This window comes from Oncorhynchus clarkii, chromosome 3 (genome assembly GCF_045791955.1).
Source record: "Oncorhynchus clarkii lewisi isolate Uvic-CL-2024 chromosome 3, UVic_Ocla_1.0, whole genome shotgun sequence".
In the NCBI taxonomy this organism is placed as follows: domain Eukaryota; kingdom Metazoa; phylum Chordata; class Actinopteri; order Salmoniformes; family Salmonidae; genus Oncorhynchus; species Oncorhynchus clarkii.
Window position 1 is genome coordinate 8,838,099 of NC_092149.1, and position 14,627 is coordinate 8,852,725.

At 49.9% G+C, this 14,627-nt stretch overlaps 1 protein-coding gene across 1 annotated transcript in view; it reads left to right on the forward strand.

The window, feature by feature from the left end:
- The first annotated feature begins 4,349 nt into the window (after positions 1–4,349).
- LOC139405591 (intermembrane lipid transfer protein VPS13B-like) overlaps positions 4,350–14,627 on the forward strand; it is a 171,628-nt gene continuing 161,350 nt past the window's right edge. Inside the window, exons 1-3 of the mRNA XM_071148003.1 lie at positions 4,350–4,524; positions 13,438–13,488; positions 13,574–13,677. Coding sequence (XP_071004104.1) covers positions 4,350–4,524; positions 13,438–13,488; positions 13,574–13,677 — 330 coding nt within the window. The remainder of the gene's footprint in view (positions 4,525–13,437; positions 13,489–13,573; positions 13,678–14,627) is intronic.

Here is a 14,627-nt window from a genome sequence, read left to right on the forward strand (position 1 = left end):
TAGCTAGCTAAACCTGAGCCAGGCACTTGTCCGTTATTAACTAGCTAGCTAAACCAGTCACTTGTCCGTTATTAACTAGCTAGCTAAACCTGAGCCAGTCACTTCTCCATTATTAACTAGCTAGCTAAACCTGAGCCAGTCACTTGTTCATTATTAACTAGCTAGCTAAACCTGAGCCAGTCACTTCCCCGTTATTAACTAGCTAGCTAAACCTGAGCCAGACACTACCCCATTATTAACTAGCTAGCTAAACCTGAGCCAGGCACTTGTCCATTATTAACTAGCTAGCTAAACCTGAGCCATTCACTTGTCCGTTATTAACTAGCTAGCTAAACCAATCACTTGTCCGTTATTAACTAGCTAGCTAAACCTGAGCCAGTCACTTCCCCGTTATTAACTAGCTAGCTAAACCTGAGCCAGTCACTTCCTCATTATTAACTAGCTAGCTAAACCTGAGCCAGTCACTTCCCCATTATTAACTAGCTAGCTAAACCTGAGCCAGTCACTTCCCCATTATTAACTAGCTAGCTAAACCTGAGCCAGTCACTTCCCCATTATTAACTAGCTAGCTAAACCTGAGCCAGTCACTTCCCCATTATTAACTAGCTAGCTAAACCTGAGCCAGTCACTTCCCCATTATTAACTAGCTAGCTAAACTTGAGCCAGTCACTTCCCCATTATTAACTAGCTAGCTAAACCTGAGCCAGTCACTTCCCCATTATTAACTAGCTAGCTAAACCTGAGCCAGTCACTTGTCCGTTATTAACTAGCTAGCTAAACCTTCCAGTACCCATGGTTCATAGCAAGTGAGTCATGCTACAAGACAGGTCGGGTAGACGATGCTCGCAAATTGATTTTGAATTTTGGCTATTGATATAAGTGTCAGTTGGACTGTAGTCCATCATGGTGACTGTAACATACTGCCTGGCTGTAGTACATCATGGTGACTGTACCATACTGCCTGGCTGTAGTACATCATGGTGACTGTACCATACTGCCTGGCTGTAGTCCATCATGGTGACTGTAACATACTGCCTGGCTGTAGTACATCATGGTGACTGTAACATACTGCCTGGTTGTAGTACATCATGGTGACTGTAACATACTCTATGGCTGTAGTTCATCATGGTGACTGTAACATACTGCCTGGCTGTAGTCCATCATGGTGACTGTAACATACTGCCTGGCTGTAGTCCATCATGGTGACTGTAACATACTGCCTGGCTGTAGTCCATCATGGTGACTGTAACATACTGCCTGGCTGTAGTCCATCATGGTGACTGTAACATACTCTATGGCTGTAGTACATCATGGTGACTGTAACATACTGCCTGGCTGTAGTCCATCATGGTGACTGTAACATACTGCCTGGCTGTAGTCCATCATGGTGACTGTAACATACTGCCTGGCTGTAGTCCATCATGGTGACTGTAACATACTGCCTGGCTGTAGTCCATCATGGTGACTGTAACATACTGCCTGGCTGTAGTCCATCATGGTGACTGTAACATACTGCCTGGCTGTAGTCCATCATGCCGGACAAACCCCTCCCCCTAACCCGGGGGGCTCTGGGCCCAACTGTGCGCCGAGAGAGAGAGAGCAGGGTGAGAGAGAGAGGTCTGGTCTATTTTCAGTCAAATTTGCCTTCCCGAGCCCTGGTTGTGTTACCCTCGTGACGTGGTTGGTTCCTGCACCATTACCCCACCACCTGACTGCATCTCGGCGTGTCGTGGTGTGACAGCCCTGCCGGTCCACCCCTCTCACCACGACCCAGAAGCCCCCCCGCGACCCCCAGAACCAGGCATAACACCGGTGTCAACAGTTGAGCTAACAGCCAAAGGAACATCCAGTCGGTCAGCTAACCAGCCAGGCCTGTAGCGTTCATGAACACCTGTTGAGCAGCGCAGGCAGCACGTAGCAGCCCAACGGCTCCAAGATACCTTCTAGTCATGAACACCTGTTGAGCAGTGCAGGCAGCACATAGCAGCCCAACGGCTCCAAGATACCTTCTAGTCATGAGCTCATCGGAAAAGTCATTAAGAGAGTCGGTACTGTAGCCCACGCTAGGCTAAAGCTGGCCTAATGTTTTGTTTTGCTACTTGGCTTGGAAATTAAACCAAACCTGTCAGGAGTCATATAGCTGACACAGAGCTTATTTATTTATAGACCTGAGAGAGGAGAGGATGGGGAGAGGAGAGTAAGGGAGGGGAGGAGAGTAGGGGGAGGGAGGGGAGGAGAGAGAGAGGGAGGGGAGAGAGAGGGGAGAAGAGTAGGGGAGGGGAGCGGAAAGGAGGGGAGGGGGGGAGAGTAGGGGAGAGAGAGCGGAGAGGGAAGGGGAGCGGAGCGGAGAGGGAAGGGGAGCGGAGCGGAGAGGGGAGGGAGGGGAGGAGGAGAGGGAGGGGAGGAGAGTAGAGAGAGGGGAGCGGAGAGGAGAGTAAGGGAGGGGAGAAGAGTAGGGGAGCGGAGAGGAGAGAGAGGGGAGCAGAGAGTAAGGGAGGGGAGGAGAGGTGAGGAGACTTGCTGCCATGAACCAATGTAGGTCTCAGTCAGGTCCAACAATGAGGTGGTTCTGAAATGGATTAGTTTGATTTTTGTATGGGTCCTAATCCCCTGAACCTCTGGATGGGTCCTAATCCCCTGAACCTATGGATGGGTCCTAATCCCCTGGACCTCTGGATGGGTCCTAACCCCCTGAACCTCTGGATGGATCCTAATCCCCTGGACCTCTGGATAGGTCCTAATCCCCTGAACCTCTGGATGGGTCCTAACCCCCTGAACCTCTGGATGGATCCTAATCCCCTGGACCTCTGGATGGGTCCTAATCCCCTGGACCTCTGGATGGGTCCTAACCCCCTGGACCTCTGGATGGGTCCTAATCCCCTGGACCTCTGGATGGGTCCTAATCCCCTGGACTTCTGGATGGGTCCTAATCCCCTGGACCTCTGGATGGGTCCTAATCCCCTGGACTTCTGGATGGGTCCTGGACTCCTGGATGGGTCCTGGATTTATGGATGGGTCATAACCCCCTGGACTCCTGGATGGGTCCTAACACCCTGGACTCCTGGATGGGTCCTAACACCCTGGACCTCTGGATGGGTCCTAACACCCTGGACTCCTGGATGGGTCCTAATACCCTGGACCTCTGGATGGGTTCTAATCCCCTGGACCTCTGGATGGGTCCTAATCCCCTGGACTTCTGGATGGGTCCTGGACTCCTGGATGGGTCCTGGATTTATGGATGGGTCATAACCCCCTGGACTCCTGGATGGGTCCTAACACCCTGGACCTCTGGATGGGTCCTAACACCCTGGACTCCTACATGGGTCCTAATACCCTGGACCTCTGGATGGGTCCTAACACCCTGGACTCCTGGATGGGTCCTAATCCCCTGGACCTCTGGATGGGTCCTAACCCCCTGGACTCCTGGATGGGTCCTGGACTTCTGGATGGGTCCTGGACCTCTGGATGGGTCCTAACCCCCTGGACTTCTGGATGGGTCCTAACCCCCTGGACTCCTGGATGGGTCCTAACCCCCTGGACTCCTGGATGGGTTCTAACCCCCTGGACTTCTGGATGGGTCCTGGACTACTGGATGGGTCCTGGACTACTGGATGGGTCCTAACCCCCTGGACTTCTGGATGGGTCCTAACCCCCTGGACTTCTGGATTGGTCCTAATCCCCTGGACTCCTGGATGGGTCCTGGACTTCTGGATGGGTCCTGGACTTCTGGATGGGTCCTGGACTTCTGGATGGGTCATAACCTCCTAGACTTCTGGATGGGTCCTAATCCCCTGGACTTCTACATGGGTCCTAATCCCCTGGACCTCTGGATTGGTCCTGGACTTCTGGATGGGTACTAATCCCCTGGACTTCTGGATGGGTCCTAACCTCCTGGACTTCTGGATGGGTACTAATCCCCTGGACTTCTGGATGGGTCCTAATCCCCTGGATTTATGGATGGGTCCTGGAAGTCTGGATGGGTCCTAATCCCCTGGACTTCTGGATGGGTCCTAACCCCCTGGACTTCTGGATGGGTCCTAATCCCATGGACTTCTGGATGGGTCCTAATCCCCTGGACTTCTGGATGGGTCCTAATCCCCTGGACTTCTGGATGGGTCCTAATCCCTTGGACTTCTGGATGGGTCCTAATCCCCTGGACTTCTGGATGGGTCCTGGACTTCTGGATGGGTCCTAATCCTCTGGACTTCTGGATGGGTCCTAATCCCCTGGACTTCTGGATGGGTCCTGGACTTCTGGATGGGTCCTAACCCCCTGGACTTCTGGATGGGTCCTGGACTTCTGGATGGGTCCTAACCTCCTGGACTTCTGGATGGGTCCTGGACTTCTGGATGGGTCCTAACCTCCTGAACTTCTGGATGGGTCCTAACCCTCTGGACTTCTGGATGGGTCCTAACCCCCTGGACTTCTGGATGGGTCCTAACCTCTTGGACTTCTGGATGGGTCCTAACCCCCTGGACTTCTGGATGGGTCCTAATCTCTTGGACTTCTCCCTCTACAACTGCTGTACTGGCTGATTGACCCCGTCCTCCTCTTAGGGTTCTTAGCCCTGCTCCCCTAACAAGCCAGACAGACATGCAGCCAGACAGGCAGCCAGCCAGCCAGGCAGGCAGGGCAAGCAGGCCAGAAGTCCAGAAGTCCAGGACCCACGTACAACATGAAACCACGTTCATTCACGTTAGAGGCCTGCTAGAGTTAGCGGCAGGCCGGCGGGCGAGTGCTATCCACCGTCGTAGTACGGATGAGGCCTGACCTGTAATGAAGCTGGCTAGCTATCCACCGTCGTAGTACGGATGAGGCCTGACCTGTAATGAAGCTGGCTAGCTATCCACCGTCGTAGTACGGATGAGGCCTGACCTGTAATGAAGCTGGCTAGCTATCCACCGTCGTAGTACGGATGAGGCCTGACCTGTAATGAAGCTGGCTAGCTATCCACCGTCGTAGTACGGATGAGGCCTGACCTGTAATGAAGCTGGCTAGCTATCCACCGTCGTAGTACGGATGAGGCCTGACCTGTAATGAAGCTGGCTAGCTATCCACCGTCGTAGTACGGATGAGGCCTGACCTGTAATGAAGCTGGCTAGCTATCCACCGCCGTAGTATGGATGAGGCCTGACCTGTAATGAAGCTGGCGAGCTTTATGAAACCGGTAGGATGCCCCTCTGGTCTCCAGGACCAGGGTTTATCCATCTAATGCATCTTCACTGTACTACAGAACATGGAGGAGTTTTTATATGAATTACACCCTTTTACTAATGTGCCCTGGTCTAAAGTAGTGTACTATATAGGGAATAGTGTGCCATTGGGTTATGGTCTATAGTAGTGCACTATATAGGGAATATGGTCCTGTTCTAAAGTAGTGCACTATATAGGGAATAGGGTTCCATTGGGTTCCGATCTATAGTAATGCACTATATAGGGAATAGGGTGCCATTGGGTTCTGGTCTATAGTAGTGCACTATATAGGGAATATGGTCCTGGTCTAAAGTAGTGCACTATATAGGGAATAGGGTCCTGGTCTAAAGTAGTGCACTATATAGGGAACAGGGTTCCATTGGGTTCCGATCTATAGTAATGCACTATATAGGGAATAGGGTGCCATTGGGTTCTGGTCTATAGTAGTGCACTATATAGGGAATATGGTCCTGGTCTAAAGTAGTGCACTATATAGGGAATAGGGCCCTGGTCTAAAGTAGTGCACTATATAGGGAATAGGGTTCCATTGGGTTCTGGTCTATAGTAGTGCACTATATAGGGAATAGGGTGACATTGGGTTCTGGTCTATAGTAGTGCACTATATAGGGAATAGGGCTATGGTCTATAGTAGTGCACTATATCGGGAATAGGGTGCCATTGGGTTCTGGTCTATAGTAGTGCACTATATAGGGCATAGGGTGCCATTTGGGACAGATAGTGTATATATACAGCCCTGCTCTGGTGCAGAGAAGTCACTTATAGTTGCGGGACCCCATCCAGCAGCCCACACAGCCAAGCCCTATTACCCAACCACAGTGTGGTCTACAGCAGGCTAGGAGATCAACCCACAGGCATGAGGTTATGGGTCCTCTGGGAGGGAGGGAGGGGGGGGAGGGAGAGAGAGAGAGGGAGGGAGACAGAGGGGGGGAGGGAGAGAGAGGGAGGGAGACAGAGGGGGGGAGGGAGAGAGAGGGAGGGAGACAGAGAGAGGGAGGGAGGGAAGGGAGAGAGACAGAGAGAGAGGGAGAGATGGAAGGAGGGAGGGAGGGAGGGAGGGAGGGAGGGAGGGAGGGGAGAAATTGAGAGAGAGGGGGAGAGGAGAGAAAGAGATGGGAGGGAGGACGTTGAGAGAGAGCAACATTAACATAGATCAGTCCCCCTATAGTTCCCCTAGAGTTACTCAACATTAACATAGATCAGTCCCCTAGAGTTACTCAACATTAACATAGATCAGTCCCCCTATAGTTCCCCTAGAGTTACTCAACATTAACATAGATCAGTCCCCTAGAGTTACTCAACATTAACATAGATCAGTCCCCCTATAGTTCCCCTAGAGTTACTCAACATTAACATAGATCAGTCCTCTAGAGTTACTCAACATTAACATAGATCAGTCCCCTAGAGTTACTCAACATTAACATAGTTCAGACCCACAACCCCCTCAGTCTGATACACCGTTACACCCCCCCAGTCTGATACACCGTTACCCCCCACCCTCTGTCTGATACACCGTTACCCCCCACCCTCAGTCTGATACACCGTTACCCCCCACCCTCAGTCTGATACACCGTTACCCCCCCCCACCCTCAGTCTGATGCACCGTTACCCCCCCACCCTCAGTCTGATACTACGTTACCCCCCCCCCACTCTCAGTTTGATACTCCGTTACCCCCCCCACCCTCAGTCTGATACTCCGTTACCCCCCCCCCACCCTCAGTCTGATACTCCATTACCCCCCCACCCTCAGTCTGATACTCCGTTACCCCCCCACCCTCAGTCTGATCCTCCGTTACCCCCCCCCACTCTCAGTCTGATACTCCATTACCCCCCCACCCTCAGTCTGATACTCCGTTACCCCCCCACCCTCAGTCTGATACTCCGTTACCCCCCCACCCTCAGTCTGATACTCCGTTACCCCCCCCACCCTCAGTCTGATACTCCGTTACCCCCCCACCCTCACTCTGATACACCGTTACCCCCCCACCCTCAGTCTGATACATCGTTACCCCCCCACCCTCAGTCTGATACACCGTTACCCCCCCCACCCTCAGTCTGATACACCGTTACCCCCCCACCCTCAGTCTGATACTCCGTTACCCCCCCACCCTCAGTCTGATACACCGTTACCCCCCAGCCTCAGTCTGATACACCGTTACCCCCCCCACCCTCAGTCTGATACACCGTTACCCCCCCCACCCTCAGTCTGATACACCGTTACCCCCCCCCCCACCCTCAGTCTGATACTCCGTTACCCCCCACCCTCAGTCTGATACACCGTTACCCCCCCCCACCCTCAGTCTGATACACTGTAACCCCCCCAACCTCAGTCTGATACACCGTTAACCCCCCCCCCCTCCACCCTCAGTCTGATACACCGTTTACCCCCCACCCTCAGTCTGATACACCGTTACACCCCCCTCCCCCGCTCAGGGCTGAAACAGAAATAACCGGAGAGCGCCAAAGCCCCTCTGAACTCCCCAGGCTCATCAGATGTTCCGCTGCGTTCTCTTCATCGTTATTCCGAGACATTCCACGGCACGCCAGAGCCCTCTCCCTAATCCCCACGGCATGCTAGTCATTATCAATACCATCCCCTGGCATTACCTCAGCCACATATTGTTGCTAAAGATTATTAGTTAAGAATAAACTAAACCTCCTGAAAGTCTTGAGTTTCATAGAGATTTATCAAGAGGAAATGTTATTCTTGGCTTTGTGGGACACACTTTGAACACATGGCTACCTCAAAGGCTGAACACAGGAACATGGTTACTACCTGGGACTAGATGAGATATTCACTGTGTCCTCAAAGGCTGAACACAGGAACATGGTTACTACCTGGGACTAGATGAGATATTCACTGTGTCCTCAAAGGCTGAACACAGGAACATGGTTACTACCTGGGACTAGATGAGATATTCACTGTGTCCTCAAAGGCTGAACACAGGAACATGGTTACTACCTGGGACTAGATGAGATATACACTGTGTCCTCAGAGGCTGAACATGGTTACTACCTGGGACTAGATGAGATATACACTGTGTCCTCAGAGGCTGAACATGGTTACTACCTGGGACTAGATGAGATATACACTGTGTCCTCAAAGGCTGAACACAGGAACATGGTTACTACCTGGGACTAGATGAGATATTCACTGTGTCCTCAAAGGCGGAACACAGGAACATGGTTACTACCTGGGACTAGATGAGATATACACTGTGTCCTCAAAGGCTGAACACAGGAACATGGTTACTACCTGGGACTAGATGAGATATTCACTGTGTCCTCAGAGGCTGAACATGGTTACTACCTGGGACTAGATTAGATATTCACTGTGTCCTCAAAGGCTGAACACAGGAACATGGTTACTACCTGGGACTAGATGAGATATACACTGTGTCCTCAAAGGCTGAACACAGGAACATGGTTACTACCTGGGACTAGATGAGATATTCACTGTGTCCTCAGAGGCTGAACACAGGAACATGGTTACTACCTGGGACTAGATGAGATATACACTGTGTCCTCAAAGGCTGAACACAGGAACATGGTTACTACCTGGGACTAGATGAGATATACACTGTGTCCTCAAAGGCTGAACACAGGAACATGGTTACTACCTGGGACTAGATGAGATATTCACTGTGTCCTCAGAGGCTGAACACAGGAACATGGTTACTACCTGGGACTAGATGAGATATACACTGTGTCCTCAAAGGCTGAACACAGGAACATGGTTACTACCTGGGACTAGATGAGATATACACTGTGTCCTCAGAGGCTGAACATGGTTACTACCTGGGACTAGATGAGATATACACTGTGTCCTCAAAGGCTGAACACAGGAACATGGTTACTACCTGGGACTAGATGAGATATACACTGTGTCCTCAAAGGCTGAACACAGGAACATGGTTACTACCTGGGACTAGATGAGATATACACTGTGTCCTCAAAGGCTGAACACAGGAACATGGTTACTACCTGGGACTAGATGAGATATTCACTGTGTCCTCAAAGGCTGAACACAGGAACATGGTTACTACCTGGGACTAGATGAGATATTCACTGTGTCCTCAAAGGCTGAACACAGGAACATGGTTACTACCTGGGACTAGATGAGATATACACTGTGTCCTCAAAGGCTGAACACAGGAACATGGTTACTACCTGGGACTAGATGAGATATTCACTGTGTCCTCAAAGGCTGAACACAGGAACATGGTTACTACCTGGGACTAGATGAGATATTCACTGTGTCCTCAAAGGCTGAACACAGGAACATGGTTACTACCTGGGACTAGATTAGATATACACTGTGTCCTCAGAGGCTGAACATGGTTACTACCTGGGACTAGATGAGATATTCACTGTGTCCTCAAAGGCTGAACACAGGAACATGGTTACTACCTGGGACTAGATGAGATATACACTGTGTCCTCAAAGGCTGAACACAGGAACATGGTTACTACCTGGGACTAGATTAGATATACACTGTGTCCTCAAAGGCTGAACACAGGAACATGGTTACTACCTGGGACTAGATGAGATATTCACTGTGTCCTCAAAGGCTGAACACAGGAACATGGTTACTACCTGGGACTAGATGAGATATTCACTGTGTCCTCAAAGGCTGAACACAGGAACATGGTTACTACCTGGGACTAGATGAGATATTCACTGTGTCCTCAGAGGCTGAACATGGTTACTACCTGGGACTAGATGAGATATTCACTGTGTCCTCAAAGGCTGAACACAGGAACATGGTTACTACCTGGGACTAGATGAGATATTCACTGTGTCCTCAAAGGCTGAACACAGGAACATGGTTACTACCTGGGACTAGATGAGATATTCACTGTGTCCTCAAAGCCTGAACACAGGAACATGGTTACTACCTGGGACTAGATGAGATATACACTGTGTCCTCAAAGGCTGAACACAGGAACATGGTTACTACCTGGGACTAGATGAGATATTCACTGTGTCCTCAGAGGCTGAACATGGTTACTACCGGGGACTAGATGAGATATTCACTGTGTCCTCAAAGGCTGAACACAGGAACATGGTTACTACCTGGGACTAGATGATATATACACTGTGTCCTCAAAGGCTGAACACAGGAACATGGTTACTACCTGGGACTAGATGAGATATTCACTGTGTCCTCAGAGGCTGAACATGGTTACTACCGGGGACTAGATGAGATATTCACTGTGTCCTCAAAGGCTGAACATGGTTACTACCTGGGACTAGATGAGATATTCACTGTGTCCTCAAAGGCTGAACATGGTTACTACCTGGGACTAGATGAGATATACACTGTGTCCTCAGAGGCTGAACATGGTTACTACCTGGGACTAGATGAGATATACACTGTGTCCTCAGAGGCTGAACATGGTTACTACCTGGGACTAGATGAGATATTCACTGTGTCCTCAGAGGCTGAACATGGTTACTACCTGGGACTAGATGAGATATTCACTGTGTCCTCAAAGGCTGAACACAGGAACATGGTTACGACCTGGGACTAGATGAGATATACACTGTGTCCTCAGAGGCTGAACATGGTTACTACTGGGGACTAGATGAGATATTCACTGTGTCCTCAGAGGCTGAACACAGGAACATGGTTACGACCTGGGACTAGATGAGATATACACTGTGTCCTTAAAGGCTGAACACAGGAACATGGTTACTACCTGGGACTAGATGAGATATTCACTGTGTCCTCAAAGGCTGAACACAGGAACATGGTTACTACCTGGGACTAGATGAGATATTCACTGTGTCCTCAGAGGCTGAACATGGTTACTACCTGGGACTAGATGAGATATTCACTGTGTCCTCAGAGGCTGAACATGGTTACTACCTGGGACTAGATGAGATATTCACTGTGTCCTCAGAGGCTGAACACAGGAACATGGTTACGACCTGGGACTAGAAGAGATATTCACTGTGTCCTCAAAGGCTGAACATGGTTACTACCTGGGACTAGATGAGATATTCACTGTGTCCTCAAAGGCTGAACATGGTTACTACCTGACAGTAGGAACATGGTTACCACCTGGCAGTAGGAACATGGTTACTACCTGGCAGTAGGAACATGGTTACTACCTGACAGTAGGAACATGGTTACTACCTGACAGTAGGAACATGGTAACCACCAGGCAGTAGGAACATGGTTACTATCTGGTAGTAGGAACATGGTTACCACCTGGCAGTAGGAACATGGTTACTACCTGACAGTAGGAACATGGTTACCACCAGGCAGTAGGAACATGGTTACCACCAGGCAGTAGGAACATGGTTACTACCTGACAGTAGGAACATGATTACTACCTTGCAGTAGGAACATGGTTACTACCTGACAGTAGGAACAGGATAACCACCTGGCAGTAGGAACATGGTTACTATCTGGTAGTAGGAACATGGTTACCACCTGGCAGTAGGAACATGGTTACTACCTGACAGTAGGAACATGGTTACCACCAGGCAGTAGGAACATGGTTACCACCAGGCAGTAGGAACATGGTTACTACCTGACAGTAGGAACATGGTTACTACCTGACAGTAGGAACATGGTTACCACCAGGCAGTAGGAACATGGTTACTACCTGGCAGTAGGAACATGGTTACCACCTGGCAGTAGGAACATGGTAACTACCTGACAGTAGGAACATGGTTACTACCTGGCAGTAGGAACATGGTAACCACCTGACAGTAGGAACATGCTTACTACCTGACAGTAGGAACATGGTTACCACCTGGCAGTAGGAACATGGTTACTACCTGACAGTAGGAACATGGTTACTACCTGACAGTAGGAACATGGTTACCACCAGGCAGTAGGAACATGGTTACTACCTGGCAGTAGGAACATGGTTACTACCTGACAGTAGGAACATGGTTACCACCTGGCAGTAGGAACATGGTTACTACCTGGCAGTAGGAACATGGTTACTACCTGACATTAGGAACATGGTTACTACCTGGCAGTAGGAACATGGTTACCACCTGGCAGTAGGAACATGGTTACCACCTGACAGTAGGAACATGGTTACTACCTGACAGTAGGAACATGGTTACTACCTGACAGTAGGAACATGGTTACTACCTGACAGTAGGAACATGGTAACCACCAGGCAGTAGGAACATGGTTACCACCAGGCAGTAGGAACATGGTTACTACCTGACAGTAGGAACATGGTAACCACCAGGCAGTAGGAACATGGTTACTACCTGGCACTAGGAACATGGTTACTACCTGACAGTAGGAACATGGTTACCACCTGACAGTAGGAACATGGTTACCACCTGGCAGTAGGAACATGGTTACTACCTGGCAGTAGGAACATGGTTACCACCAGGCAGTAGGAACATGGTTACTACCTGACAGTAGGAACATGGTTACTACCTGGCAGTAGGAACATGGTTACTACCTGGCAGTAGGAACATGGTAACCACCTGGCAGTAGGAACATGGTTACTACCTGACAGTAGGAACATGGTTACTACCTGACAGTAGGAACATGGTTACTACCTGACAGTAGGAACATGGTTACTACCTGACAGTAGGAACATGGTAACCACCAGGCAGTAGGAACATGGTTACCACCAGGCAGTAGGAACATGGTTACTACCTGACAGTAGGAACATGGTAACCACCAGGCAGTAGGAACATGGTTACTACCTGGCACTAGGAACATGGTTACTACCTGACAGTAGGAACATGGTTACCACCTGGCAGTAGGAACATGGTTACTACCTGGCAGTAGGAACATGGTTACCACCAGGCAGTAGGAACATGGTTACTACCTGACAGTAGGAACATGGTTACTACCTGGCAGTAGGAACATGGTTACTACCTGGCAGTAGGAACATGGTAACCACCTGGCAGTAGGAACATGGTTACTACCTGACAGTAGGAACATGGTTACCACCTGGCAGTAGGAACATGGTTACTACCTGGCAGTAGGAACATGGTTACCACCTGGCAGTAGGAACATGGTTACCACCTGGCAGTAGGAACATGGTTACCACCTGGCAGTAGGAACATGGTTACCACCTGGCAGTAGGAACATGGTTACCACCTGGCAGTAGGAACATGGTTACTGCCTGGTAGTAGGAACATGGTTACCTGATTCACAACCTTACTTGGGCCGTGTTCTTGGTCAGCGTTCAGGGCATAGTGGTGAACCTGCTGTTCTGTATGGGTTGTCTGTAGGTGCTGTGTTCCTGGTCAGCGTTCAGGGCATTGTGGTGAACCTGCTGTTCTGTATGTGTTGTCTGTAGGTGCTGTGTTCCTGGTCAGCGTTCAGGGCATTGTGGGTAACCTGCTGTTCTGTATGTGTTGTCTGTAGGTGCTGTGTTCCTGGTCAGCGTCCAGGGCATTGCTGTGAACCTGGATCCAGTCTTCAGTACATGGATCCTCCACCAGCCTCAGAAGAGGAGCAGCAGGCAACAGGTAGAACACACACACACACACACACACACACCCCGTTGGACATTCTGTACCATGAGCTATTTACACAGGACAGACAATCTACACAGGGCAGACAATCTACACAGGGCAGACAATCTACACAGGACAGACAATCTACACAGGACAGACAATCTACACAGGACAGACAATCTACACAGGACAGACAATCTACACAGGACAGATAGAGAGGCTGGTTGGATATTACACAGGTTCAACCTATAGAGGACAGATAGAGAGGCCGGTTGGATAGAGGACAGATAAAGAGGCTGGTTGGATATTACACAGGTTCCGCCTTAGAGAGGCTGGTTGGATATTACACAGGTTCAGCCTTATAGAGGACAGATAGAGAGGCTGGTTGGATAGAGGACAGATAGAGAGGCTGGTTGGATATTACACAGGTTCAGCCTTATAGAGGACAGATAGAGAGGCTGGTTGGACATTACACAGGTTCAGCCTTATAGAGGACAGATAGAGAGGCTGGTTGGATATTACACAGGTTCCGCCTTAGAGAGGACAGATAGAGAGGCTGGTTGGACATTACACAGGTTCAGCCTTATAGAGGACAGATAGAGAGGCTGGTTGGATAGAGGACAGATAGAGAGGCTGGTTGGATATTACACAGGTTCAGCCTTATAGAGGACAGATAGAGAGGCTGGTTGGACATTACGCAGGTTCAGCCTTATAGAGGACAGATAGAGAGGCTGGTTGGACATTACACAGGTTCAGCTTTATAGAGGACAGATAGAGAGGCTGGTTGGATATTGCACAGGTTCAGTCTTATAGAGGACAGATAGACAGGCTGGTTGGACATTACACAGGTTCAGCCTTATACAGGACAGATAGAGAGGCTGGTTGGATAGAGGACAGATAGAGAGGCTGGTTGGATAGAGGACAGATAGAGAGGCTGGTTGGATAGAGGACAGATAGAGAGG